A 27974-nucleotide genomic window follows, 5' to 3' on the forward strand; every position below is an offset into this window, starting at 1 on the left:
CACCTCCAACACTTCATATCCCTGTTGCTGTCTGGATACTCGGATCACATGAAATGCTAAATAAAGACCCTATGAATTTACACTGTTTTGAATAGAGGGCACATTCTGGAGTCAGTATTTTGGCTTCAGGTGAAACTCTCTGCACAAGGTAGAGAGATATTGCATAGCGGCAATCTTTAGGGCACTTCTTGCTAGCTTGTGTGTCCCCTGCAAGACCTGAGGTAAGTGTATTTCAGAAAATCTCGCTGGGAGAGCTTGAAGATATCCGTAGGGAAATTTGATTATTGCCACTTTGCACACTGTGCTTTGAAGAATGCATTTTCCCTAATGGGGTGTAAGTTAAAACACTCTACATTTGGGGAGAAAACCCCACTTCATAGAGGTTTGCTAGACATAGCTTTAAAGGGAAGTGTCTCATGGAGATTTGTATATGGGATTGGACCCAAATGAAATAAAAAAGCACAAAGAGACAGAAATTCTGCCGTTAATCACGTTACTTTTATTTAAACAGTACAGTGTGCTTTTAAGATAAGTGGCTTTATTTTTATTAATACTTGATGCTGAGTTTTGAACAGTACTGCACCCAATGTTACAAATATAATGCTCAAAACACTATTTATTGCTCATTGTTTTTGTATGAACATAAAAACTGGAAATGAATGTCAGAATAAACAAGGCACCCTACTAATATGCTGATTTAATGTATTGTAGTAACATGCACAAATTTTCATTTTGCTTTTACAAGTCACTTTTCTCATTTTCCTCATTAGAGAAAAAAACAGATTTTATTATTTGGGCAAGGGCCAATGCTTGTCTGAAAAGTCAACACTTGAAAGCACTTTCTAATTTTTTAATTTAACCTTCCACCTTACAAAATGAGCTTTCGTAAAGCATGTCCCAATTTCTTTTTTCTAAAGACAAAAAGTATTTTTGTTCTTCCTTTGCTGTTACTAGGAAACATGCCTTGCGAGAGGACTGTTCACGTACTGCTTGAGACAAAAGACCTGACTTGCTTTGTTTTAATCCGCATTTTCTTCTTGTACTGACCCCGCTCAAAAGATAAAAATGCAAAGGCATCTTTACTGACTTGTCTTGTGTGGCCGGGCCCAAATCAATGGTCAGCACAAGGTGGGAGCTCCACAGAAGCTGGTTAAAAGCTTTTTTCTTTTTTATTTCAGTATGCCCTAAATTAGGACTTCCCAACAGTTTCAAAATACATTCTACCCAACTGTCCTTTTTCCTCACAGGTCCACGTTGGCTCTCACGCTGTTTCAGGGCTGAGGAGAACAGTGATGCCCCAGTCAGCCTCGCAAACTTGTAAGCCGCTAGGGCAGAGACCTGTTTGCAAAGGCTTCAATGATTTGACAACCCATTGCCAAAGTGCTGACAAAGGATCAAATAAACTAAGCAGAGAGATGGGGCTCCCATCCCCACCCAGCTCCCAGCCTTCTTTAAACAGTTTGTTACTTTATTTTTAGAAATTATCTGAAACAATAGCAGAGACAAAGGGTTCTGATTTTTTTTTTTTAAATTTAAAGCAGATTATAGCATAATTTCCTGATGTTCTAATGTTTATTCTTCAAAACTGAAAAGGTCTTGCAGGGTAATATAACAGATAGAATCATCGAGTTTACCAGTTATATGAAGTATGTAGTACATTCTACGACAACACCCAGCTTTAAGTGAACTTTGAAATGCAAGATGTCTTTTAATTACATAAGTTATTACAGTACTGTTTTAAAGGAATCTTTTGGTTATATGTAAACACTATAAATTAGCTGTTTAAAAAATCATTATGTAAAACAAGTACGGCATCAACATAGTTTAAAAAACAATAACTAGCCCTAAATCTGAATACTGTCATGGTAGAACAGCAAAAGCAGGTATCAATCTAATGCCATGGAATAACATGCTGAAGTTTTGTCTTATATGAAGAACCAGTGCTTCTCTGTGGTCCCTCCTTCTTTTGTTTTCATATTTTAAGCTTTTTACCATCAGTGCCCTAAGGAACGGGCCAACTTGTACTATGTGCAACAGGATAATATATGTTGAGTGTCACCATTCTAATATTAAAAGCCATATAAATCAAGTCTCCTAAATACGTACTGGTTTAAATTAAAATCCTGAGGAATTATAATCTGTTTACTTGATGGTTTGGTTAAGTGCAATTTGACGTATGCAGAATGTTGTTTCATTTAAGGTCATTCTTAGTAAGGCATATTAAAAATAAATATAAAAGTGACAACATAATATTTAGTTTCTTGCTACAAAACCTTAGGCAAAAAATATTTTTGCATGTAGTAATGGACTTTATCCATTTGCTGGCTTACAGGAGTTAAAATTTGTGCATTAAGCTTAACTGCCCTTGTCAGAATGTGCCACTGTGCTCTAATAGTGGTCCAAGGCTACATGCTAAAGATTTTGTTTCCATGCTCAAACACAGCTTGCACAAACTGCTTGAAGACTCTGTCCATGTAAGTGCACTTCCTCGGCCATATTCCTTCCAGAAAACCAATGTGGCCTCCGCACGAAGTCAGAACCAAAGCAACGTTTGCATTTTGTTTGGCAGTTTCTACTGGTATAGCTAAAAGGGGGGGAAAAAAGGTTTAAGTCCTTATCCTTCTATGAAGTGACAGGCACTGAATAACTTTTCTTCAATGTTTCTCATGTGATATCTTTATAAATATGCACAATATTAACATATGCTTAAATGTACTGCTGGACATAGAATCATAGTTGTGTTAAAAACCCCTTCTCTCTTCATCATTAACTCGCCTTACCTGTATGACTCTTCTGGCTCCTATAAGTTTCAGAAATGACTGGGCTTCATTTTTCTTCCAGTCCCACTGATGGAACAGCACCCATGTTAATGCATACTTATGGTCTGGTATAAATAATGTAAGTGAAAGAATGATCAAGCCTGTAGTTTTTAACCTGTGCTGCAATATTTGGAAAAACTGAGGAACTGGGACCTTAACTGTGAATCCTATTCTTTCTGCAGGACACTCCAAACGCAAAACCTTTAATGTTATGCTAAGATTTCATCTTTAAGATATCCTATCAGCTAGTATTAAATAAGATCCTGGGTTATTATCATTATTATATCTGATTTGCCATACATTTATACCTGCATGTTTAGACTGCACCATGCAAACCCACTGGGAGATGGTTCTTGCTCTGAGGAGCTCGTAAACTAAACATGCAGAGTCAAGAGAAAAAGAGGAAGGGCAAACAACTGCACATGGACACAGAAAGCTGCCCCTTGTCACCCAGTAGGTTAGTGGTTCTCTGCTGAATAGTGACTGCTAGGAAGTTTAGTTCAGAATTTAGATTATTAGACTGGATACTACAAGGATGTTTCTTTTGCTGGGTTAGTTTTCAGCCGGATCAGCCTCCTGGTCTGGTTCTCTGTGCTAACGCCAACATACGAATGGCAGCAGGCACAGCCAGATGGGGACTGGCGTGAGGTGACCCTGGCAGTGACAGCCTACAGTGAGCGTAAAGTCATCACGGAACTACACCAGAGACATGCGCTCATCTTGAAATGTGCAGGAGGGGGGGCTTCAGTGCATCTTATTTTGAATTTGTGCAGATGTGTAGCTTAATCAGTGCTATCACCTGGGCAGTTCCCTTTGCAGAAGAAGATAAAGGTCAGTGCAGACTGACACCAGAGAAAGCCTGACTTTACAAGTAGTATTTCAGTATGATGGGATGACACTATTATCTTATGGACTGGTTGACGCAGCAGTGGAGCTTGATGGAGCTGTGGTATTTGCACTCTTGATAGAAAAATTATGTTATTTAAGCATATTTCTCTGGAGTTTTAAGTATGCTAAATATACTCCTGAACAAGCAGAAACTCAATACATTTCAGTAAAAATGCCTTTCAAAGTTCCAGTTTTCAAACGATGAACTTCATGGAAGGGAAAAAAATAAAATTCATACAGGTTTTTTGATTATTCAGGATTGAATGACAGAGAAAAAAAAATGCAAAGATGACACGCTTCTTCCAGGCAGAAGGGAGTAGTAGGAATTTCACTGTATTGCCTAAAAAAGGTTATGATTCTACAAGAAAATAAATGTGATTGTAGGTCATTCACTGCTAAAGTAAAAACGCCTTGGCACTACAATGCAGAGCAGTGAGTCATTTGCAGGATTTCTATTGCTGCCTTATATATTAAAAAGTATTTTTGAAGTGAGATTTTTCATCAGGTTCACTTTTGGGGGGGGGGGCTCAGTTGTCCACATCCCTTTCTGACTGAACTTCCTTCACAGACGCCTCCCCACTCACTCCTATTTCTAGGCGCCTGCTTTCCTCTACCCCTTTATACATTTACTATCTCAAAGGTCATTATCTCTGCACATCACTACCTTCTTTTTAGCAGAATTCCTTACTTTCGTTTGGGTGCTGCCAGGCTCATTGCTCTGTGTGTGTGTCAGATACCGATTTGCCCTTGTTTTCAGCAACTATAGTAAAGCACCCACTCCTTAGCCAAAGAAGGACCACCCACCCCCCCACCCCCCATCAAGCCAGAGCATGTCACTAGAGATCTTGAATGCAATGATTGTTGTGAACAACTTAAAATAGATCAGGGCAGAAGCACTGGACCCGCAGAGCCAGGAGAGCAGTCCGTGCCGCCTCAGAGGTCCTTACTAGCAGTGGTGGAACGACATGCTCTGTTCCACTCCAGAGCCCCAGCACAGATGCTAAACCAACCACATCCATGGCAGGGTTAGTGTCTTTTATGAATGTTGTGTTACAAGGTTCCTGCCCATAACGTAAGGTACTTGATTGTGCCCTGAATGGAGCACAGAGCATGCTCCAGAGAGCAATGGGGACTCTCTTGCAGAGTACATGAGATTCTTTGCTACTCAGTGCTATTAATTTCCTTCACTCTTTTCCACCTTTCAAAGTTGCAGGCATCTAAGTAGTTTATAGATTCCAGCATTTAGCAAGTGGTTTTGTAAAAAATGGTGCTTCTCACTTTCTCTACAAAAAGTCCTTGACTTTTCCTTTGTTCAGTTGGAAAACTGAAAATACTATATGCAGCATCTGGGCCTTTTAAAGCAATACTGAGGCAAGACTAAAAAGAGAAGTCAATGAAATAAAAGCATAAGGCCTGCCAGCCTTGACTGGGAAACAGCACAGGCTGAAAACAAGAGATGCAGAAAACAATGTATTATATCTTGCAATCCAACACATGCATCATTTTCAGACTCCAGACGCAGCAAGCTCTCGTCTGGACTTTTGCCTCAGTTAATCTGCCCAGCAGCCTCTGATCTGGCTCCCTTGGATTCTGGGGATGAACACATTGCCATGTACAAAGACAGCGGCTACTACGATTCATGTCAGCTTCTGCCAACTGCACAGGAATTTGCCCGCTTACCTGTACCAAGCCATCTGCTCCTCTTCCCTCTAGCAGTGCATGGGCCACATTAAACAGAATCCTGATAGTGAAGTGGGGATCAGACTCAAGCCCGAGTCCCCTGTTCCTGCCTCAGGCAGTGAATTGCACTTTCCAGGGCCATTCTGCAGCTGCCTCTCTGGTCACTGAGGGGACGAATGGGTAGGCTTATATGCAAACTTATGGGGGGTGTGTGTGAGGAGAGACAGACTCAATCTCCAAGAATCAGAGACAACATGAGAACTCCGTCGATCCTAACAGACTTATGATCAGCTGCGTACTGGCCTGAACACACCTCCTGACTAGCTCAGATTGTGCAAAAGCTTAATGGTTTTTCACTTTGCCAGACTAGTGTCAAAGGAGAGGGAGAAAGATATCTCTCCTTTCTTGCTGAGAAAGCACTTGTCTGGGGGTGTGGAATAATAATAAAACAATAAATGTCTCCTGTGCTGTGCCAACCCAGCTGGGGAAGGCCTTACAGGCAAAGCTCACCGTGACCTCTGCATACCTGTCATTCAGAGGTTGCCGCGTAATGATACCTCCCAAATCAGTTTGCTGGTGGTTATTCATTCCCAAACTGACTGGCAATACTGTAGTGGGTGCCATGTGCTGCCTGCCTCCAAGCAGCTAGAGCAGCTCTCTCCTAGAAGCCTACCAGCACTAGGAGACAGGTTATCTTCTGTGCCAGGTAGGGTGCGAGCCACACTCACAGGTCTTTACGAATGTCATCCTCCCCATCTTGAAGTTCTCCTTATTCTAACTATCATGCATTTACAGCAGAATTCTGCCACAGATCACCGCTCTTACCACAAGCTGCAGCACTGTGCTGAGTATGCAGTCATTTGCTTCCATCTGCAGTGAGGATTTTTAGAAGGTGCCAGGTTTGACCTGCTGTCACCTCTCTGCTCTTGCCTCCCCTGTAGCGAAGGGAGAGCCTGCCCTTGGCATAGTCAGTTGATACAGTTGGGTTACCATTTGTATGACTCCTTCCCAGCACAGTTTCTTGCTCTGCAGCTTCTCAGGAGAGAATTGAAAATGTTGTGTTGGTCTCCAGTGCCAAAATGCAAATGATGCTTGGCAGTGGCGTGGTACTTTTCTCAAGGCCTGTTTCTAGGGACTGTTAGCCATCCACAAATAAACCCACAACGTAACAGAGCAAAGTCTGCAATGTAAAGGACAGATGAATGGAACGCTGGATGTGATGCACTCCAGGATATAGGATGGCATGCCAAAAGATACTACTGTTCATTTTTGTCCACATGTAACCTTGTACTTATGCTTCTACTGACCAAAATCTGTATTGCGGTTTGATCCGGCAGGCACAGACCTGTTATTTGTGATCACAGAACCACAATGTAAACACATATGTGCAGAATTACCCTGTTAAAAGCAATTTGTTATATATTCTTTGCAAAAAGTGTTTTAAAAAAAAACAATAGAAAAACATACATGTGAAGCAGCATCAGCTTAAATAAGCCACTGCTGTCAGACTTTCTGTTCCACTGTTTGGTTGATTTCCCTGTTCCTTAAACTCTTACCCTAATTGTTATCCGTCTGGCCATTCCTTGGCCATTTGGTCTCTCCAGACAACTTCATTCAACTGTGCTGTTTACTGAAGAGGATGCAAAGTAACACCTAAGAGCAATTACTCCAAGTTTGGATTCAGAGGGATGTAAGAGGTTCAGAGATCTCAATAAAAGGTATAACTGAGCTTCAGACGTGCGCTTATTTGGCCCAGGGTGTCAGGAAGGATCTGGCATGATATTTAGCTTCAAGGGCAGGCTTTCAGCTTGGGCACAACGCTCACCAGCGGCAATTAGCTAAGCAGTAGTATAGTGAAATTTAAGTCAGATGCCTAACACACTGCTTAAAGTCTCTGAGGAGAAAAATGCCACTTCAGATTAGAAGTTGAATGTTACACTGATAATGAACGCTATCATTCTACCTTCTTGATTTATTTTTGTCACTTACAAAATATAAGGGCTTGACTCCGTCATATTACCTATTGCTTGAAGCAATGGCTCATTTAAATTAGTTATAGTGAGAGAAGTGTCATGCAGTGACGAAAGTGTTCATTTTCTGTAGTTAGTATTATGCAATATGAGAACTGCATTCCAGAATTAAACTACAGATACCTCAGCTGCCAAGCTCTATGAACTTTAAACAGCAACATTAAGGAAGGACTGCAAATGAATTGTTTCTTCCCAATACTGGATCGAGATCAAAGGTCACATTTTCACAATATATTCAAAAATAATTGCTGGGAAGTACAAAGTGTACCAAAAAGCTACATGAGAAGAAACAATCAGGTGGTAAGAGACAACAGAGACAGCATCTGTGCTTTTTAAGGGAAGTCCCTCTTTAGGTCTATACTGCGTAGTAACAAAGCAGACTCGGGTTTGTATCCCCCAAGCTCTGTTATAGGAAGATAGCTGTGGCTGGCTTTATAAGAGGTCTCTAAACACAAAGGAATTCTGGCACAGCTTTCTCCCTAATGAGTTTTCTGGGCCTGTTTCCCAGCTGTCGGGAACTACAGCTATCTGCAACAGAGGTGGAAGGTAGCTTAAAAGCTGGTAGGCATTACTGGGAGAGATGAGGCATGAAATAACCAGTCCCCAAAGTCAATAAAAGGCTAGGGTCTGGATGAGAAGAAATTTTGTGGCTTTGAATCCATTATACAGTTGTGAGTGGAAACTGCCTCTGGTTGCCACAGGCTTACGTGTGTCCACATGCTTTTAAGTCAGAAAAAACAAGCCAGTTACCAAAATAACGTCACCTCCCAGAGTTAACACCAGCCCTTTATGTTTGCTAATATAAAACAGCCCGTGAAAGTGTCAAGATGAATGAACTCCAGTAACTGATGGCAGCCGCCATCAATTCTAGGCTGCTAGTCAGGGTGCCTGTGTCTCCTGCCAGTGTAACTTTTCACATTGAGGGTGTATAGCACAAACAAAAAAGGAGCCAAGGATAGACACACATAACAGAGCCATGCTATTAGCTATAAATCAACATTGTCCTGGTGGCCCTTTTCTAAGGTAAACTTGTCACCACAAGGACAATGATTTACAGCCAACAGCATTAACTCTGTGAAAAAGGAATAAATGAAGCCTAACTACCCAAACATTTTCATGGAGGAAGGCTGGTTAGGGTCAGAGTTTAAGAGAGGATGGACAGTCATTACAACAGACTCTAGAACTTCTTGTTTCAGAAGTGCTGGTGCTCTACCTTACCCCGCTCTACACTGCAAGACTTCTAAGGCATTCTAACAATAGGTTTGATACTTAATCTTACACAAGAGACCATCCCTATAACTGTTCACCATGAGTTGTGTTTCTTTTAAAAACCAGCTTCAAGAGAAGAGGGATCTGCTACAGCTGTACTCTAGGGGACTCAATCTTTTGGCTACTACAGAATCACAGAACTGTTGAGGCTGTAAGAGACCTCTTAAGATCATCTACTCCAACCCCACTGCTCAAGCAGGGTTACCCAGAGTAAGTTGCCCAGAACTGTGTCCAGTCAGGTTTTGCTTATCTCCATAGATGGAGACCCCACAACCTCTCTGTGTTTGACCACTCTCACAGTAAAAAAGTATTTTATTGTGTTCAGATTAAATTTCATGGGGTCAAGGTCAATGGTTGGCTCTTGAGAGCTGGAGGTTTTATTCTAAAATGAAGAGACAAGGGGATGGAGTATCTGCACTACCTTTAATCTAGCTAACAAAGGTCCCAGTCCCAGTGATAATAAGCTGGAAAAGGTTAACAAATCCTCCAGGGACAGAGGCACGCTGGTTCACTGCTGTTGTTACTTGTGCTAACTAGCTAGCCTACTCCTGCCACAGTTACTACTTCACTTTAGAACAGAAACCACAAACTGAGCTAGAGCTAAACACAGAGGTGAAGCCGTTGTTCCCTAAGATACTGAATGGCAGAAGCACGGCACAGCAGATCACCCACCTTGCGGTACTACGGGGAAAGTTATCCCCAGGGTCATAAGACCCATAACAATTTATCTTCAGAATCACTAGTCAGATTTCATATTTGGACACAGATTTTAGGGTCACAGCCCCATCCATTCTCATTTCCAGGGGATCATATGATTATAACACAAACAGCAACTGGCCAATTTCCAGGAAAAAAAGAAACAACCCACAAAGGCTAGTAAATACAAAGGGACTAACTCTGTCTCTGTCTCAGAAAGTCCCTCAACCGCAAATTGTTAAAGGAGGCTGCAGTATTCTGGTAGAATCTTGCTATGTTTGCCCAGATTTTACTTTTTTTTTTTAAGCCTTTGTTTCGGCCAGTGTAAGGGATAGGTAGTTTGGCTAATAAAGAATCAGCATTTTTTCACTCATATTAGGTGGCTGTCACCTCTTTATGTTGTTCATGCATAGCATGGATACTTTTTGTTCAAGATGAGAAGTCTTTTTTCTAGTGCGCTCTACTGAAGCGGCCCTTTTCTCTTCACGTCACATCTGTTTCTAACAGGTCTTCGAACTATAAATAGTAATGTAAGCGTGTACATGTTTCTGTATGTGCTGTACATCTGCGCACAGATAAACAGTACACACACACACACACACACACACACACAAAGTCTCTTCCATTTCCTTCATTCTTCGGTTTGTTGTTCTAATCTGTTTGCCTGCTCACTTTGGTTTTATGATTCATTCTACAACAATCTCACCTGACTTGTGGTGGCAGAAGAAAACTTCTCTGAAATAAATCAAGTCTATAATATTCATATTTAAAGGTGTCAGGTGTTCACTGCTGAAGACTGTCACCTCAACCAGCTGTTCATTGTAGTGGTTTTCCCCTACATTAGCTTTTGTTCCCCCTCTCTTCTCAGACACTATAACCAGACCGCAGGAACAAGCATATCTTTTTAAGACAGTTAGCAACAGGGTTTTGATCTTCAGATCAAAAGCAGAATGTTCCAAATGATCATGTGTTTGGCAGAAAACAGGAAGAAAAGGGAAAACTGAGTTTTCAGCCTATCTGTTACTAGCTGATATTGCTGCTTCATCTTCCAGTTAGATTCTTATTAATTTCAAGGTGCCTCCTTCAGGAGCTCACCTTATCTATATCTCTTCCGTTACCCTAGATTTTGTCCTACATGCTAACTTATATTTTTTCTTACTTTTAATTTTCAGGCACTGGAGGTGGCACTCTCTCTCAGGCACTGAGAGCAACAGCTGAGGATTTCACATCATCCGAAACATAAGCAACTTCCAGACACTCTTTGTAAGGACTGGATTGAAAAATGGCAACAAAAAAAACCAACCAACAAAAAAAAAACCCACCCTGTTTTCACTTTCATTGAACTCTGAACGTCTACAGTCCAGACATGTGAATGTGAGTTCCTCATTATAGGCTCTCTTCATACTTGGTGAAGAGAAATGGGTGCTTCAGAGAGGGCAGTACATCTGATATCTTCCTTACAGTAAGATAACTCACAGCCTAAATGTGCGTATTTCTTCCTTTTGATTGTAAAAAGTCTACTAATGGCTAATGATTGCCAACCCATGTGCTTCTGCATTCTGTACTAATCAGGTCTCTCCATCATCAGCTGTTTTATATGTGTCTTACACCGTAAGTAAACGACAAGACTGATCCATCCCTGGAGGCTTTGATCCTATGTACAAGTAACTTTTAAACACACCTTCACACATAGGTCTGACTTCATTCTCAGACCTATGTAGTTTGTTTTAATGGTTGCATATACAGATAAATATATTTTTAAAAGCCAAAACTTACCATGACCTGGTGAGAAAACATCATCCACAGAGTTTAGACATAACACTGGAATTCCTACTGACTTCAGCTTGCGACATGGGCTAGCATCTTCATAGTAATCATCAATTGTACGGTAGCCAAACATGACTGAAGTGAACTGCTTATCAAATTCTCTCACAGTTCTAGCCTGAAGTACAGAATTCAAATAGAGAACTATGTCAGCATTTTGAAAACAGCATCCAGCTAAAGCAGATGCAGCATTTTCACATACCTTCATCACGAGATCCATATCAAATAATTTCTCCAACATTTGTCGATGCCTAAAAAGAAAGAGAAGAAAATTGGAGGACTTGTTTTTTGTTATACAAACAGATGTAGAAGTTCTCTGCTTTACAGATACATTTATGGAAATAACTCCCTAACACAAATATGCTATTTTGAATTTTCTATCATGTTAAAAACCTGTCTGGAATCCAAGAGCAGAATTATTCTTCATTCATATGCAGGCACATCCAGCAACATAGTAAAAATCTGCATAAGCCATGAGATAGACGCCAAAGATAAAAGAACTAAATATTTGGGAATACAAAATACACCCTAATTTTATAAAGCAAAGGATGAACTAATCCTTTCTATGCTTCTGCAGACAACACCAACTTAAAAGAATTAATATATATGCATATATACTCGAAGTCAATATGCACATGTCTAAAAAATTTAAAAATCCATTTACTTCATCCATAAATATAGAAGTACAGCGGTCTTGTGCCGAGTCCCTTGAGGAGCAGAGAAATTTAGTCACATTGATGACAATCTTTCTTGCAAATATCCTTTGATTTCAAAACTTACAGAAGAATGCACACAGAATAGCCATGTGAAGTGTCGCTATAGCATTAATTTTGCCAATGTTGTTATACCTGCTGCAGACCTCATGCTAACATCCTTCCACCTTGCTAAATAGTTCTGAAGGCAACTCACCTGCTGATAGAGGATTGTAGACAAGTAGTCAAGTAATAGTTGAAAAGAAGCCAGTTTAGTGGCTTCTCCAGAGATTCTACAGATTCAAAAACATTCCAACCCGCAGAGAAAATTGCAGCTGCCATTAAAGGAGTGTCTCTGCCAGTTTTGCCCAGGTAATTTAAAAGAAGCATGCTACAAACAGAAATGAAAAACAGAAACACATATACTATCAAATTGTTTGCTTCAACTTCAAGCAAATATAACAATCAGCCACCTTTTTGTCTGTTTTTTCAGTAGTTTCTTGTATCAGCTCTACAGTTGCGCCTAATACTTCTAAAAAGGTAGTCAACGTAATCAACATATGGCTCATGAAGTTTGCTTTCTTTCTCTACTATCAGAGAGGAACTGAGTGTAGTGTAGGATGCAGGTAGGAGTGCATTTAGAAATAAATAGAGATATACTAGTCTTATATCACTAGAAGGGAGGAAAAGGTCAAATAAATCTTACTCATGGAACAGGTATTCCCAAGCTGTTAGTAAGTTTTACTGCTTTACAAGCTCTTGGTCTTCCTGATCTGATAAATCTGATCAGTGTGCCTGACAAATGCAAGCTGCTCCTGGCATGCCTCTCTCACTATGAAGCTGTCTTTTGAGTCGAAGGTAATGCCTTTACCCCACCTCACACATATGAGAGAACACAGCTGTTCTTTAACACAAAGTATGTAAAGAATGAAGTGTTGGATAATGAAAAAAAAAAAACAAACTAATGAAACAAAATTATGAGCTAAATAAATGGCTTAAATCTTGCCTCTCTGAGCAACTGCAACTTGCAGTCTCTACTGCTGATGTATAGCTGAGTTGGAAAAAAGGGAGAATTCACCAGTACCTCACCCTTCAAATGCAGGAACATTAAAATAGAAGAAAGAGAGTAAAAGAAAAATATGAGCAGAAAAGCTGTAAGCCTTACTTTACCACCCGAGGCCCCAGAGTTTACAACCAGCATTTTAATACCAAGCCTTTAACTCAAAACATAACAAGTTCTACAACTTAATGTAGCTCCCTGGACCACCAACACTCTCTACCTTGGCTTCATCTACCATACTTCAGAAGACAGCAACCTTTAGCAAAGACACCATGAACCAGCCTGCCATCATGGAGACTTTATTCCCATGCACTACCTACCAGATCGTAGGACAGCAGTGCAAAAGAGAAACCAGTCTTTGGTAATACCAAAGACTTGCCAGTTGGTAGGAACCAGCAGGAAAAGAACAGCAAACAGCACTTGGGAGTGGGCTCCTGCCATCAGCTCACACAGTTGAGCCCAAGGAGGAAAGTCACCTGTGGCACATACTGGAGGTAGGTAGCGTATGTTCCCCCTCACCCACAGAAGAGGAGGAACCTGTGAGTCACCAGTCCCTGTACTGTAAGAACACTGAACTATAAAGCAATAAAAAAAAAGTTGCAGTAGTAGAAAAAGCCGCTTACTCTAACGGCATTCACAGAATAGATGTGGTAGGGGGAAGGTTTAGGAATCTTTATAAGACAAAGTCGCTTTCCAAAATAATATATACTGAAAATCAGTAGAAAAAGTGGGCTTTTATTTACGTTTACACCTTTGTGAAGTGAATGTTTACTTTTCTTCTTAATTGGGCAAATGTACACTATATAGATTAACTGGCCATTCAGAATATTTTGAAAAGGGACAGATAATAACAACTGTTGCAAGATTGAGAAAGTGGATGATTTTCCCAATATACCCCTGCTGAGATCTCTGCTCCTGCTTAATTTTAAACATGCAAATGCTCCTTTTAATTTTGAAGCATGGAAACAGTCCCCACGTGGATGATTAGAGACTCTTCCAGTTTTCTGTACAATTAAGCATATGCTTTCTCTTTGTGATTCAGGACTTTAAAAACATACTGGCAAAGGAAAGTGGAACATCTTACCTAAAATCACCCAGCACTGGTGGTGAGGTAAGAGCCAGGAACGCAACACAGACCCCCTATGCCATACTAATAGACTTCACCACTGTTTAGGATACCGTAACTATGTTAAGCCAAGGACAGAAATGACACTAAGGGCTGAACTGGTCTTTTGTACCAGTTGTAGAACAGCTAACTTCTACTGCACCTTCAGCCCTGAAACCTGGTTCTTCACCTCCTATACCCTGTCCCTCTTAGTTCTAGCATAATGGTGCACCACACAAAAAGCTACCCATGAAGAACTACTGTGCTTTAAATCTGTATCTCTTCACTGAAGCAAGCCTCTACTGCAGATGCTTATTTGGCTTTCACCATTTCCAATGAAACATGTTATTTCATGCTTTGCATGCAAAAAAGTCTGAGCTGGGGAGAGATAGCATGTCAAGTGAGATAAGAGCCAACAGGCTTGCTAACCTTGTAAAGGAGGGTATTAAACTGGGTTTGTCACGGGATGGAGAACAAAGCTTGAAGAAGTGAAGGCCTAGCAGGCCCTGTTGAGGCACCCAAGGGACAGCATAATGGGAGAGGCTCTCCCACTTCCCTGAGAAAGCTGCGTGACTGCGGACCATCTCATGTGCCAGCACACGCACGAACACACAGGATGGGAAAAATCGGAGGAATTAGAAGACTGTGTGTAGTCACAGAACAAGGCTATTGCATCACAGCAACATGGAGGACTCACAGGCAGACAAGACTATGCTATGATGGATGGAAACAGACTCTTCATGAAGGCCTGAAAGGCAAGGAGGAGGGTTTGCACCTTAGACAAAGAAGCCATTTAAATGCACAAAACTTTTCCCTTGTGCAGGCTGTAAGCCAATTCAGAGCAAACAGGTCAAAACCAGACAGGAGGCTAACAAAGGGGATATCATGGTGGGTGTCTGCTATAGATCTCCTGGTCAAGAGGAGGAATTAGAGAATCCAAGTCTTTGGACAGCTAAAAGAAACTTCATAATCACCAAGCACAGGGAACTGTAACCATCCCAACATCAATTGCCACAGCAAGGCACAAGCAGACCAGATTTCTGGAGAGTATTGAGGACAATCTTTTGATACACAATCAATGACCCAAATAGCGAAAAAGTTCTATGGATCTGCTACTCACATGTAAGGAAAAACCCGACAGGTACAGGAAGGTGCAGAACAGTCTTGGCTGCTGAGATAATTCAATGGTGGATTTTTAAGATCAAAAGTGAGTGGGGAAAGTAAGCAGCAGAATGACAATACTGGAGAGAGTTGGCTTTAATTTGGTCAGGGATCTGGTTGGCAGGATCCTGTGTAGGAGGCCCTGATAGGCAAAGTGATCTGGGAGAACTGTTTGACTGACCTTAAGGATAACCGAACATAAAGCACAAGTGTGGTACATTCTGATGTGCAGGAAGTTGAGCAAGAGTGGCAGAAGACCACATGGAGGAACAAAAATCTCCTGCCTGAGTTCAAGAAGGAATTATCCTGAAGGTGGAAGGGGGGTGGGCTGCCTGGAAGAAACAGTCATTGCTCAAGCATGCAGGGATGCAGTTAGGAAAACTAAAGTTCAGCTGGAGAAAAAGGCTTTTGCAACAAGAAAGGTTTCTGTAAGTACATTGGTAGAAAAAAAGGCTCAGAACAAACAACGTCCACTCCTTTTCCCCATCAGTGAAGCCAATCATCTCATCATAGAAAGCAATCAGATCACTTGGGCGTGCTTTGTCCTTGATGAATCCAGTCACCTTCTTATCCTTCATATGCTTAGAAACGTCTTCCAGAGGACCTTCCCAAAGGACTGAGGTAGGCTGACCAGCCTTTAATCCCTCCTGGGACCAGTATTCTGCAGGGCAGGTAACCTAGTGACACAAGATTTATAAAAAGCAGAGGCTATCTGCTGAGACTCTCAGGCCTACTAGGCCTGTGCCTAGTGGCAGAGGATGGAAGAATGAAGTATTACTCATGGCAGAGGAAGATCAAGTTAGGGCCCAGTTATGCAAACTGAGTACAGACATGACAATGGGACCAGGTGAGGTACACCAAAGCTCCAGACGGAGGCAGCCAATGTCGTTACCAGACCATTCTCTGTGACTTTTGAAAGGTTGCAGCAACTGTGGGATACTCCTGATGCCTGGAAAAAAAGGCACCCATCTACAAGAATGGCAAAGAGGAGGAAATACAGGCGGGTCAGCCTAACCTCAGTGCTTTGGGAATATCCTCTGGAAGCCATTTCCAAGCATGCAAAGCTAAAGAAGGTGACCCATAACAGCCAGCACGGATTTACCAAGGACAAAGCATGTCTGAGCAACCTGACTGCCTTCTATGATGAGCTGACTGCCTTCGCTGGTTAGGGGAAAGGAGTGGACGTTGCTTATTTTAACTTTAGCAAGGCTTTTGACAGTCTTCCATGGTCTCCATGCAGCCAAATTGGAGGGACATGGTTTTGGTATGTGACCTGCAATGTGCACGGAAAACTGACTAGACCACTAGGTTCAGAGAGCTGTGATCAGAAACTTGAAGTCCAAATGGAGTGGCTGGACCAGATACTTGTAGTGTTCCTCAGGGGTCAGGAATGGGGCCAATACTGTGTAACGTCTTCATTAACTGGATGATGAGATGGAAAGCACCCTTAGTAAGCTTGCAGGTCAAATTGTGGGGACTGGCTGGTGAGCTGGAAGACAGGGCTGCCATTCTGAGGGACCTCAACAGGCTGGAGAAATGGGCTGGCAGAAACCTCATAAAGTTCAACAAAAGCAAAAGGAAAGTCCCTCACCTAGGACCAATGATGACTGGACAGAGAGCAGCTGAAAAAGGCCTGGGCAAATGGAACATGACTCAGCAATGCACCCTTGCAGCAATGAAGACAACAACATGCTGTGCTTTGTTAGTAAGAGCAAAACAAGCAGGTCTAGGGAACTTATAATTTCCCTGTATTTGGCACTTATGAGATTGTATCTGGAGTCCTGTGCCCAATTTTGGGCTTCCCAGCAAGATAGAAACGGCCATAATCGAGAGAATCATATGTTTTGATACCGAAGATACTGGCAAAATCCCAGCAACACAAATGGAAAAAGATTGGCCTGATTTAAAAGGCTTCCAAGTTACTTATTTGATTTTCAATAACTATATTGCTTGAACAAATCTGTATTTATCCCAAAGCTCCTACAAGTTGTTAGCAGATTCATGTCAATATACAGGCCCACCCTCCATAACATTTATCAGAAAGAAGGGAAGCCTCAGGAAGTTACCACTTCGTCTGCAGTATTTCTAATGCAAGTCCCCTTCTCCTACGATTTTCGTTCAAGAGGCTGTCTGAACATTTCTCCTAGCTTCTAGCAGTAATTTTTCTAAGAAACTGTGCTATTATTGTCTATTCTAGTTGTGCTTTCTGGAGAAAAGCCAGGACACAGCAAGTCTTAATACCACATGCTGTATCAACCCATACTGGTTTGAGCAACAATACTACACCTTGCTTCTGAGCCAGGCAGAGCAGATACCCGTATCTCTTCCAGCTTAACCTACCCACACACTGCAGAATCTAAACAGAGTGAAGATTAATCGTGGAATTTCAAGAGGTTACTAAGGAACATAGCTCTAGTTCCTATTTTTTATCCCTCTGTTCCAAAGACAGTCTCCATAGTTTCCAAAGATTGTATTGCCCACCTGTTTGGCTGTCAATCTGTCTGTCAGTCTTTCCTGTCTTTCTACAACCCGCTCAACTTTTGAATGTTAGCCAATTTCAACCTTCCTTGACACAGAGCTAAAAGCCTCAAAGACACAAAGTTTCTGAAAGTCTTTTAAATAGTGTCTGTTGGAGATGCACCCACGTTAGTTGCAGTTCAGTAAGCAATGCAAGTATTGCAAAGTAATAATTTACAACAGTCTTATTTTACTATCATAGTTAAGCTGAGACTTGTGTTACATAATACCTTACCCTCCCATAGAAACACCGGCTGCCATGAATGGAGCTGAGGGGTGCAAGCTGTGTACATGATGAATAACAGCCTCTAAATCCTCTGTGTTAGCTGCACAGTAAGTCCTTGGTGTCTGTAAGGAGTCACGGAGAAAAATGCCATCATAAGCTTTTGTATTATCCTTTAAGGACAAAGCAAACTGAACAGTGGTTCATTTATATAACAAGATAAGTTTAGCATTTATCACAAAGCTTCGCTAAATAGCAAATATAGACCCAGAGCACTTCACAAGGAGATGGAAGGAGTTTACTTGTTATCATTACGAAATAAAACAGGTGACAAATATCTTCAGTATCTGCAACCACGAGGTCATTAGATGAAATCTGAACAGGGCTACAAGCTAAACTAGATAGAACTAGATCAGACTAAATAGGCACTGATATTTTAAAAATACCCTCAGGAAATGAAAACACATCATAGAGGCTGCAATTTACAGAAAACAAAGTTTTAATGACAATTTTACCATCTTCATGCGCATTCAAATGCAAAAGAAAATATTAAATTTCAAGTTCTGTCAGCTAGCATTGAAAAGTAGCCAATATTTAGATTCTACACACAATGCAACCAAACAAACAGATAAATAAATTCACCAGTGCCATCTACCTAATTTACTAAAACACTCTATTAACTAAAGCAATGAAACGTCCATATTATCCCTTCTCTATCTACCACCAGCATCTCTTCAAATCTTTAACTGGGACTTGGAACGGCTTCCACTGGCATCACTGGATTTGGGTAACCCCTTCCCAGTTTACTTGAAGGACAAGCACAGCTTTTGAGCCTCACCTGCTACAGGCCACGACCTGGGGGGGCTATCTGGAGCAGTATAGGGGAGGTAATTCCTTTCAGGTACAGTAAGAATCACAGTAAAGTAAGTTTTTTCTAATGGTGTTCTCTAGACTTCATCTACAGCACAAGAGAGCTTTTAACTATAGAGCTGCTATTAGACGTGTTAATGACCTTGACTTAACTATAGGCAGTGGCTGGCCTGCCAAAATTCAGTATAAACATTAAAACTAAATATAAAAGCACTTAATTATGAGTTAATTGAACTTATTTGTTGCCTGAAGCAACAATGATTTTGAAGGATTTTTTTAAAATGGTTTTCAGTTAAACAGCCTGGATATTTGTGGGCAATTTTAACAAGTTTAATTAGATGAAGCTAATTACTTAAAATACATTTAACAAGAATATTGAAATGTCGAAGTCAAAGATAAAAAAAAAAGGAAAGGAAATCTAAATCTAGGTAATTAAAACTGAAGACATTGTTAATTTCCATTTATGTTGCATCTGTAGTTCTCATCCACATGAATCACTCTTCACTGTTTTACACCTATTAATTATAAACAGTGTGAATGTGTTTTATTTTAACTAAATTGTCAAGTTTACAGGGAAAAATAAATTATTTTTGGTAACTAGGTTCTAATGTATTCCAAGTGAAAGTGTATTAGATTAAAAGTTTATAAACCTAGAGAGATATGCTGCACATTGATTTCAGTTAATTTGTGACACTTTAATGTCTGTCTATCTACTCACTGTATGAAGATAGTTCAAAACACCATCTTAGCTCACACTGGCTGTGGTCAATCTAATATTTGATTATTCCATAACAGTAACTTTCAATAACAAACAAGATCAGCATTTTAAAACCAAATTATTTAAATAGCTATTATTTGGTGAAAATATGAATCTATCTTTAGAGAGACTAGAAAAAGAACTACTTGCATGACTAATTTCTACTGCGGTGCTCAACTATGCTTCAAACTCATTAGCTAGGGATTTTATATTGAAACGTAGAAACCCCTCTGCAGAAAATGTGGTAATTTCAGCTGGTTTGCTTCACAGTAAGATCTTATAAAGCTTAAAGATGTAAATCCGATTACAGTAAAATACACACAATGCATCCAAACAAGGGATCTTTTCTCTCAGCGATTCCAAAATTCATCAATAAGGACTTTGTGTGTCACAGAACTGCTTTGTAGATCCATCTCCAAAAGTATGCAGAAAACTACTCTTAACATGGCAATATTTGCATTGAAATGGTTTATCTGATTATGGGAAAACTTTCTGAGCTTTTTAAAATTTGAAACCAGGGGATTGAAAAATGCAAAACAATACTGAGTATTATGCACATTCATTCCAGCTGCAGAACTGTCAACAAAACGCATATGAAGAAACAAAGCTTATTCAGCAATATTTCATCATTCCTTGTCCCTAGTTGCAAAAAACATTTAGCTTCAAGACTTTTGTCATTTGTGGAACTGCCAGTTCCACAAGCAAACATGGTATGCCTGTCCTAAAACCAAAAAATGTCTTTTGTAGCTGAGTTTGTGTCATAATTGCTGAGAAAAATACAAGAACACATTTAACTTTTAGGATATGGCTATTCGGAAAAATCTGGTTCATTAATTCAATAACATGTAACAGGGATCAATTTTAATGGGACAACTTTTTAACCATATCAAAATCTAGTTTAAACTCATATTGGCAGCTGGGAAAGTAATTATGACTGCTTATATTTGGATTTGGATGTTAAAACAACGGGTGAAAACTGCATTGATTGAACAGAATTTCTTGGATGTGTGCACTTTAGATACCACAGTATTTTTGGAAAGAAAAGTATAAGGAATGTTCATTTTAATGTTACAGTTATTAATAGTTTATATTATTTCCTGAAACAAAATGTTCACAAAAATTGTGTGTTGACCAGTTGACCTCTTTGAGATTTAAAATAAAAGATGAATATTGGCACGTGATTGATCTACCAGATGACTAATTCTCCTCTCTGCATTTTCAACACATGCTTCGTATTTCTCTCATTTAAATCTAGCCACAAACACAAATGATTTCATATATACCACTTATAAGTGAGAGACGCTTATCTTAGAAGTCATTCTTACCAAAAGATCCTCACCAGCAATTCCCCGATTGTTAAAAACCACGCATCTAAAAATTGAGACAGTAAATTCAATTAGACACATTGTTCATTCCTCTAAAAAAGATAACTTAAACACACACAAAAAATGAAAATACATGAAGAAAACCAAGCCAGTTCTGTGAATAAGTTCAGCACATAAATATTTACAGTCCTACAGATCCTAAAGTCTGACCTGTGTGGAACAACCTTTACACCAAAATGGAGTTCACTGAAGCCAGTGGGACTCTGTAAGAACTCTGTGATTTGCTGGTCAAGGTCAGATTGCAGGATGAGAGCCCCAGGGTTTACCTGAAGATGGTACATGCATCTTGTTCTGCCTGACTCTGAGCTGGCCAAATATGAGCCACAAGCTCTGCTAGTGCAGGGCCAAGCCTAAAGCACTGCTCTGAAAAAGAACGTCAGAGATCCATGTGTAGACATCCTCCAAAGCTACATAATTGTATTAAATAGCAAGAAATGAGCCAAATCAAAATTATGATGCCAGCTGCATCTGAGCTGCAGGTTCTTGGGGGTGGGATTTTTTTTTTTTGTCTGGTATAGCAGAAGTTCCTGTTCTCTCTATGCTGGTGGAAGTCTCTGAATTTTCTAGCAGTATTACCATGATTTAAGGATCTATGCTTTCTTAATAAATCTTACTTTTCTATTACTCTTCTACCATCACTGTAATAATTTAGTTAAATAATATATACATACACATATACACACAAATAACATACATATTTTAGATGGGTTAATGAAAAATTACTTTTTTTCAGTATTTTTCTCAAATGTCACTGTTTAAAAACAAAACTATAGCATTCTGTTGCAATCTGACCTAAAGGTTTCCTTTTTAATGCTATACCTTCTTTCCTTAGGTGATCAAATGCAGATATTTCTTTCAGGAATACTTAAAAACTTAATAGTAAGAAGTTGTTGATTGGAGGGCTTTTCTCCTCTGGTATTTTTTATTGATAAGTTTTAAAGTGATTTTAAAAGTGCTTTGAAGGGTTAAAGTGGTACTTTACTTTCATAATTTAGTAAAGCAGTTATCCAAACCTCCAAACAAAGAAGAGAGAGCCAGACATGTAGGAAAAAACATCATATATACATATTTGAAGAACTTATTAGAGTCAGTACCAGAAGCCAATCTGCAAAGACAAAATGTAATATTCCAAATACAGATCCTGGAACGATGACAACTTATTCTAAAGCACAGCAGCAGCAACATGATTACGTAAAGGAATCTACTCATCAACTAATCCACTTATTTTCCCCAACTCTGACCAGAAGCCTTAATAACAAAACTAAATTAAGAAGCAACAATTAAGAAGTGGCAAACCTCTTCCTTAACCACCACCATAAGAGTAGGCTAGCTCTGCCTTCTGTGCTCGCGAATTTAAGGCTGCTGAATCAAACAATTCTAGCATTCAGAAGCTGACCTCCTCCGAGGCCTGCTGCCAGCAACCCATCCACACGAGTCGTCTTGGAGCTGAATACAAACCCCTTCTCTAGGAAGTGTAAAGGTAACACGAATACTGATACTATAATTTAAGAAGCAGCAGCAAAGGCCTATGCAGACTTAGCTTGCTTTCACTGCAGTCTCTGGGGCACATCTGTAGATACTAAAACAGTCCTTCCAAATGTACTGCCTCTTACATAATTCTACTATTATTATTATTACTACTACTATTTGCCTTAGGAAGGCATTTTATACATATACACACTTATATTTGATCTTAGTAGAAGAAGCAAAATACTAGCAATGAAATACAACAGCACCTATATCCCAGCATTTCGCTCTGATGGATCATATGAAGAATGTAGGATTCCTTGCTCGTTCCTGTCAGGCCAGGCAATAGCAGGACAGTGGGTCTTGTGCTGGCATCCGGATAATATAAGCTGTCATTATTATCAAACCAATCCAACGAAATCTGTCCTCCATCTGCTGTTTTAATGAGCTCACTGAAAGGCACATTTTAAGACAACACTGATTAGATTGAAAAATACATGCATACTATTAAGAGTGCTTACAGCGTACAAATCACCAGGCATGAATTCTACATTTTTAATTATGTTTTAATACTCAAAGTGCCACCTAAGCAGGTCTGTTTGCGTGCCATGCCTAGAGCTGACATGAGTTAGCACAGTCAATTTGTGGAGTAATTCCTGTTCACAATAAATGAAGAGCTGTCCTTTCACGAATTGCTGCCGATATACTGGAAGCTTGTAACTAACGTGATTTTTGGCATTGCCTTCTATTTTATATAGGCTTGTGTGCTGTAGATGCCCTTTGGATCATCTGAGAATCTTTTGATAGCACTCCAGGCAATGTGTTAAACATTTACCACATTTTCTTTTTATCCAAAGAAGCAGCATGTATAATGATGGCACTTAGTTACGTTTTAAACACGCGGAACACAGACACACACTACTACATCTTTCATCCTGTATCTCCAGACTTTGCTAGAATGCACTCTTAATCCATATATCTTAAGAATGCAACAAATATAATATCCCAAGAAGCTAAGCATGCATTAAACAATGACAAGAAGGTTTCATTCTTTTTTTAGAAACGTACAGCATCTTCCCTCTTCCTGGCAATGAAGACATTGTACGAGGGAGTTGGTGTAGGAACTACCAAAACATAAGCCTACCTTGCACTTAATTTTTCATTTGAGATTTTAAAGCTCATCAGCCTTGTTGGACTCATTAGCTCAGCCTTGCCCTTTTTCAGTAATGGGAAGCAGATGCAATGCTGGTGTGTACTGCCAACACAATCTCAAATGGTGCAAAATAAGCATTGCTCCATGGAACTACGTTTCTTCCCTCACAAACCTTGAAATAGAGAGTATACAAGAAGGGCTAGAAAAAGTGGACATGGCCACACAACTGAAATGTTTCCTAGTTACTAGAACTAAGGGAAGCTGCTAAATGCTAAATCTATTCTACCATGCAAACAGAGCTGAAACAACTTGTGCTGCATCCAGGTTCCGGCGCATAAAAGTACTTCTCCTTAGGTCTTGTGCCAAATGCCTCATTTGCCAGGCTAAGTCTCATTTCTGTGTGAGAGAGATCAGCTGAGGACAAACAATAAATATAAGGTTTTTCCCTCTTAGAATTTAGGCGTCAAAGAACACAACATAAACCCCACAGGTAGAAGTTATTCTGAAAATCCCCTAAGTTTTATATAGTCAAAACAAGGCTGAATGTGGCCATGCTATGGTTAAGGTAGAACATATTGGTACAATGAACAGATACAGCCATTGCATGACCGTTGCAAAATGATGGTGTTCAAACACCAAAACACCAGATGACTGTGCTGCCATCCAGAGGGACCTCAACAGGCTGGAGAAATGGGCTGACAGGAACTTCATGAAGTTCAACTAGGGGAAGTGCAAAGTCCTGCACCTGCGAAGGAACAACCCCATGCACCAGTACAGGCTGGGGGCTGACCTTTTGGAAAGCAGCTTGGCAGAAAAGGATGTGGAGCTCCTTGTGGACACCACATTGAACATGAGCCAGCAATGCGCCCTCGCAGGAAAGAAGGCCAACAGCCTCCTAGGCTGCATGAGGAGGAGTGTTGCCAGCAGGTCAAGGGAGGTGATTCTTCCCCTCTATTCAGCACTGAGTTGAGTGACTCAGTGTGAATGATCTGACACATTGTGTGTGTGACGCATGTCACACACCACACAGGGTGATGACTGATCACAGCGTGGTGAGGCCACACCTGGAGTGCTGGGTCCAGTTCTGGGCTCCCCAGTACAAGGGAGACAGGGACATACTGGGAGGGACTCCAGCAAAGGGCCACTAAGATAATTAAGGGACTGGAGCATTTCTGCTATGGGGAAAGGCTAAGAGAGCTGGGACTGCTCAGCCTGGAGAAGGGAAAGCTCAGGGCTCTTGTCAATGTATACAAATACCCGAATGGAGGGTGCAAAGAGGATGGAGTCAGGCTCTTCCCAGTGGTGCCCAGTGACAGAACAGAGGCAATAGGCACAAACTGAAATACGGGAGGTTCCCTCTGAACAGCAGGGAACACTTTTTCACTGTGAGGGGGACTGAGCACTGGCATGGGTTGCCCAGGGATGCTATGGAGTTGCCATCCTTAGGGATATTCAAAAGCTGTCTGGACACGGTCCAGAGCAACTGGCTCTAGGTGGCCCTGCTTGAGCAGGGGGGTTGGACAAGGTGACCTCCAGAGGTCCTTTCCGACCTCAACCATTGCATGATTCTGTGAACATATAACCACATCAGTTCCTATGCTGTCACTGATATTTCAGTGCTCCAAAACTCTCTGAGATAAAATAGGGCCATTTGGGAACCTTGACCTTTTAAACCTACCGTATACTGAATCCAGGATAGAGATGGTTCCACATCTGTGATGGAGTTGTAAATGCAGACATAAAGCAAAACAATGGGCACAAGCTTGAGCAATGACAGCAGCTGTGACACAGCCAGAGTAAGGTAACTGCTGGCTACCCAATCAATCACTTTCCAGAAGAAAAGCACTTACTTCCTGTACTGTACTTGGGGTCTAGAGGTGATAAAGGGACGCAGGAGCGTCTGCACACGACCTTCCCAGCACCAAATCGTGGGATAGTAAGTTTCTGTCACAACAGGGCAATATTCCTCGAGAAAGCGGCAGAAACGGTCATTGCTGGCCACCAGCTGGGGTTTCTAGGAAGAGAGACTGCAGTCAAGCATGGGCATTCATATAAAACAAACTAACAAACATAAACGCTAAACAAATAAAGAAATAAATGAAAGCTTGTTTAAATCCTCTCCCAGTAAACCGTTTTCATATAATCACTTCCAATGCTTTTTACTTTCATGGTAAAGAAAGGAAATGAAAGTAACTGAAATTAATCAAAAGTAAGCAAAAACCAAACAAAATGCCAAAATGCCCAGCTGAAAAGTGAAACACACTAAATATAATGGATGCTTCACCTATTTCTACTAACATGCTATTCTAGCTCTCCTTTTACCAGCATTGTCTCTGTCACTGACAAATCAAAACCACGCTATAGGCAAGAAATATTTTACTGAATCAATTTTCTTGCATTGCACAGAAATGATGCTTAATCCATGTATTTTGACTGTGCACCTGCAGTACCTGTTTTAACCTGGTAGGACACTCCTCCTCCCATCTCATGGTACGGTACAGAACTGCATTCGTTACTCATCTCTAATAACCTTCTGCATACAGCGGTTTTCCTTACAGCTTCCATTTGTACACCAATTAACACGGAAATCCCTGTATACCAAACAGCTCACATTTTAGCAACCACGTTCCTTACACTCCTCTTTTACACTGACTCTCCAACACACAAGCATTAATAGGGCAATGGATGCTTTAAAGAAAACTGTTAAATGTACACAGCGGTAGTGGCACGTCCCCCCCCTTCATTTTGCTCCTCTGACCAAAATCAAGTGCCTTCTTCTCGATGAAGAGGAAGGCTATGTTCTCAACGGTTCTGTGAAGGACCGTGGCAACATACGTCTTCAAGTGTCATAAATCTTTTGATATGCGTTTTTTCAGTTGATTAAGCACTCAATGAGGCGCTCTCACCATGGGGCCACTTGAGATCAGATCAGGCTCGCTGTAGCCAAGTAATCTGCCAATGCCTAATTTATCTGTGAAACGACTGCTGACGGGAAGACGCGTGAGAGTGTCCTAGCCCCCAAAACACTGCGAGAGTGGCTCCAAAGGTATTTACATTGGTACCGAAGGCTGGCACAAGGGCAGCAAAACCTGTGCGTAAAGCGAAGAGGTCGGGTTTTTTTTGTGGAGGGAGCGCTCCTGACCCCCACCCCCCCGCCTTACCAAACCATCGCCCTCAGCCAAGCTCTCCCCCCGGCACAACTGCGTTCCGGGGACGCCTGAGGCCAGAGAGCCCCGTCCCCTCTCCCCGGCCGGGTAGGACCGGGCGGGCGCTCCCTCAGGCCGGCCGACCCCCGGGGGCCAGCGGCGGGCCCCAGCGCTGGGAGGAGACACCTCACCGGTTCACCGGGAGCCCGAGAGACCCGGGGGGGCCCGGAGGCGGAGACGGGCCTGGGCGGGGGGCGAGTGGGGTGTCGGCCAGCCGGGTCCCCGGAGCGGCACCCCCAGAGGAAGGACGGGGGGGGGCGGGGGGGTGAGGACGAGGCGGGCGCAGCGCCCTGGCCCCCCTCCCGGCCATGCTAGGTGCCGGCGCTCTCCCCGCCAGAAGGGCGCCGGCCGCCTGCCCTGACGGGGGTGGGTCGAGGTGACCTTCGCTGGACGGTCCCTGCCGGGACGGTCCCCCCTTGGCGGGACACCCGCGGAGGCCCCCGTCCCGCCCGGCCGTCCTCCCGCTCCTCACCTTGGCGATGCTGCTGAGGTAGTAGCAGGCATAGGCGACGCCGAAGCCCAGCACCAGGGACAAGCCCACGCCGGAGCCGAAGAGCCCAACGCGGACCTGGTTCTCCAGGTAAAGGGAGAGCTCCCTGGTCAGCACCTGCCAGTCCATCGCACAGGCGGCGCGGCGCGCCAGGGCACGGCACGGCACGGCACGGCACGGCAGCGAAGCCCGGCTGCCGCGGCCGAGCCCACCCCAGCGCGGAGGGAGGAGGCGGAGGAGGAGGAGCAGCCGCCCGCCCCCCGCTGCCCGCGGACCGCTCCGCGCTACAGCAGCGCCGCCGGCGGCCTCCCCGCACTCCCGCCCCCGCTGCCGGGGCCTGGGGGGCGTGGGAGGGGGACAGAGGCTGGAGCCGGCTTGGCGGGGCCGGGGCCGGCTCGGGCGGAGAGGCGGGCTGCGGGCGGGCCGGCCTCCTCCTCCCGGCGGCGGGCTGCCGGGGCGGGCCGGGCCGGGCCGCGGCGGCCACGGCCTCGCCCGCAGGGGAGGAAATCTGGGGCGGCGTGGGGCGGCTCGGCCGGCCGGCGGGACCGACTCCCCCGTGGCACGGCCGCCGGCATCGCCCGTCTGACGGCAGGTGCTTTCCCGGGGCGCCTCCGGTGCCGCCTTACCCCTGCGCTCTCCTTCAGGCAGGGCATGTGGGGCAGATGGGGGAGGGAGCCGTCCA

At 42.4% G+C, this 27974-nt stretch overlaps 1 protein-coding gene across 2 annotated transcripts; it reads right to left on the reverse strand.

The window, feature by feature from the left end:
- Positions 1-476: 476 nt before the first annotated feature.
- Positions 477-27746, reverse strand: ABHD3 (abhydrolase domain containing 3, phospholipase). 2 transcript variants are annotated; one of them, XM_075084807.1, is made up of 9 exons: positions 27275-27746; positions 25447-25610; positions 22713-22895; positions 20917-20962; positions 17977-18089; positions 12116-12289; positions 11409-11457; positions 11159-11324; positions 477-2584 (listed from the first exon to the last, which is right to left on the reverse strand). In XM_075084807.1, the coding sequence occupies exons 1-9, from the start codon at positions 27419-27421 to the stop codon at positions 2406-2408; spliced, it is 1221 nt and encodes a 406-aa protein (XP_074940908.1). In that variant the 5' UTR covers positions 27422-27746; the 3' UTR covers positions 477-2405. The 2 variants fall into 2 exon arrangements, with proteins under 2 accessions (XP_074940908.1, XP_074940909.1); XM_075084808.1 differs by lacking the exon at positions 12116-12289 and having other exon boundaries at positions 27275-27517.
- Between the last annotated feature and the right edge of the window lie 228 nt (positions 27747-27974).

The sequence above is a fragment of the Phalacrocorax aristotelis genome, chromosome 2 (genome assembly GCF_949628215.1).
Source record: "Phalacrocorax aristotelis chromosome 2, bGulAri2.1, whole genome shotgun sequence".
NCBI classification, from domain to species: domain Eukaryota; kingdom Metazoa; phylum Chordata; class Aves; order Suliformes; family Phalacrocoracidae; genus Phalacrocorax; species Phalacrocorax aristotelis.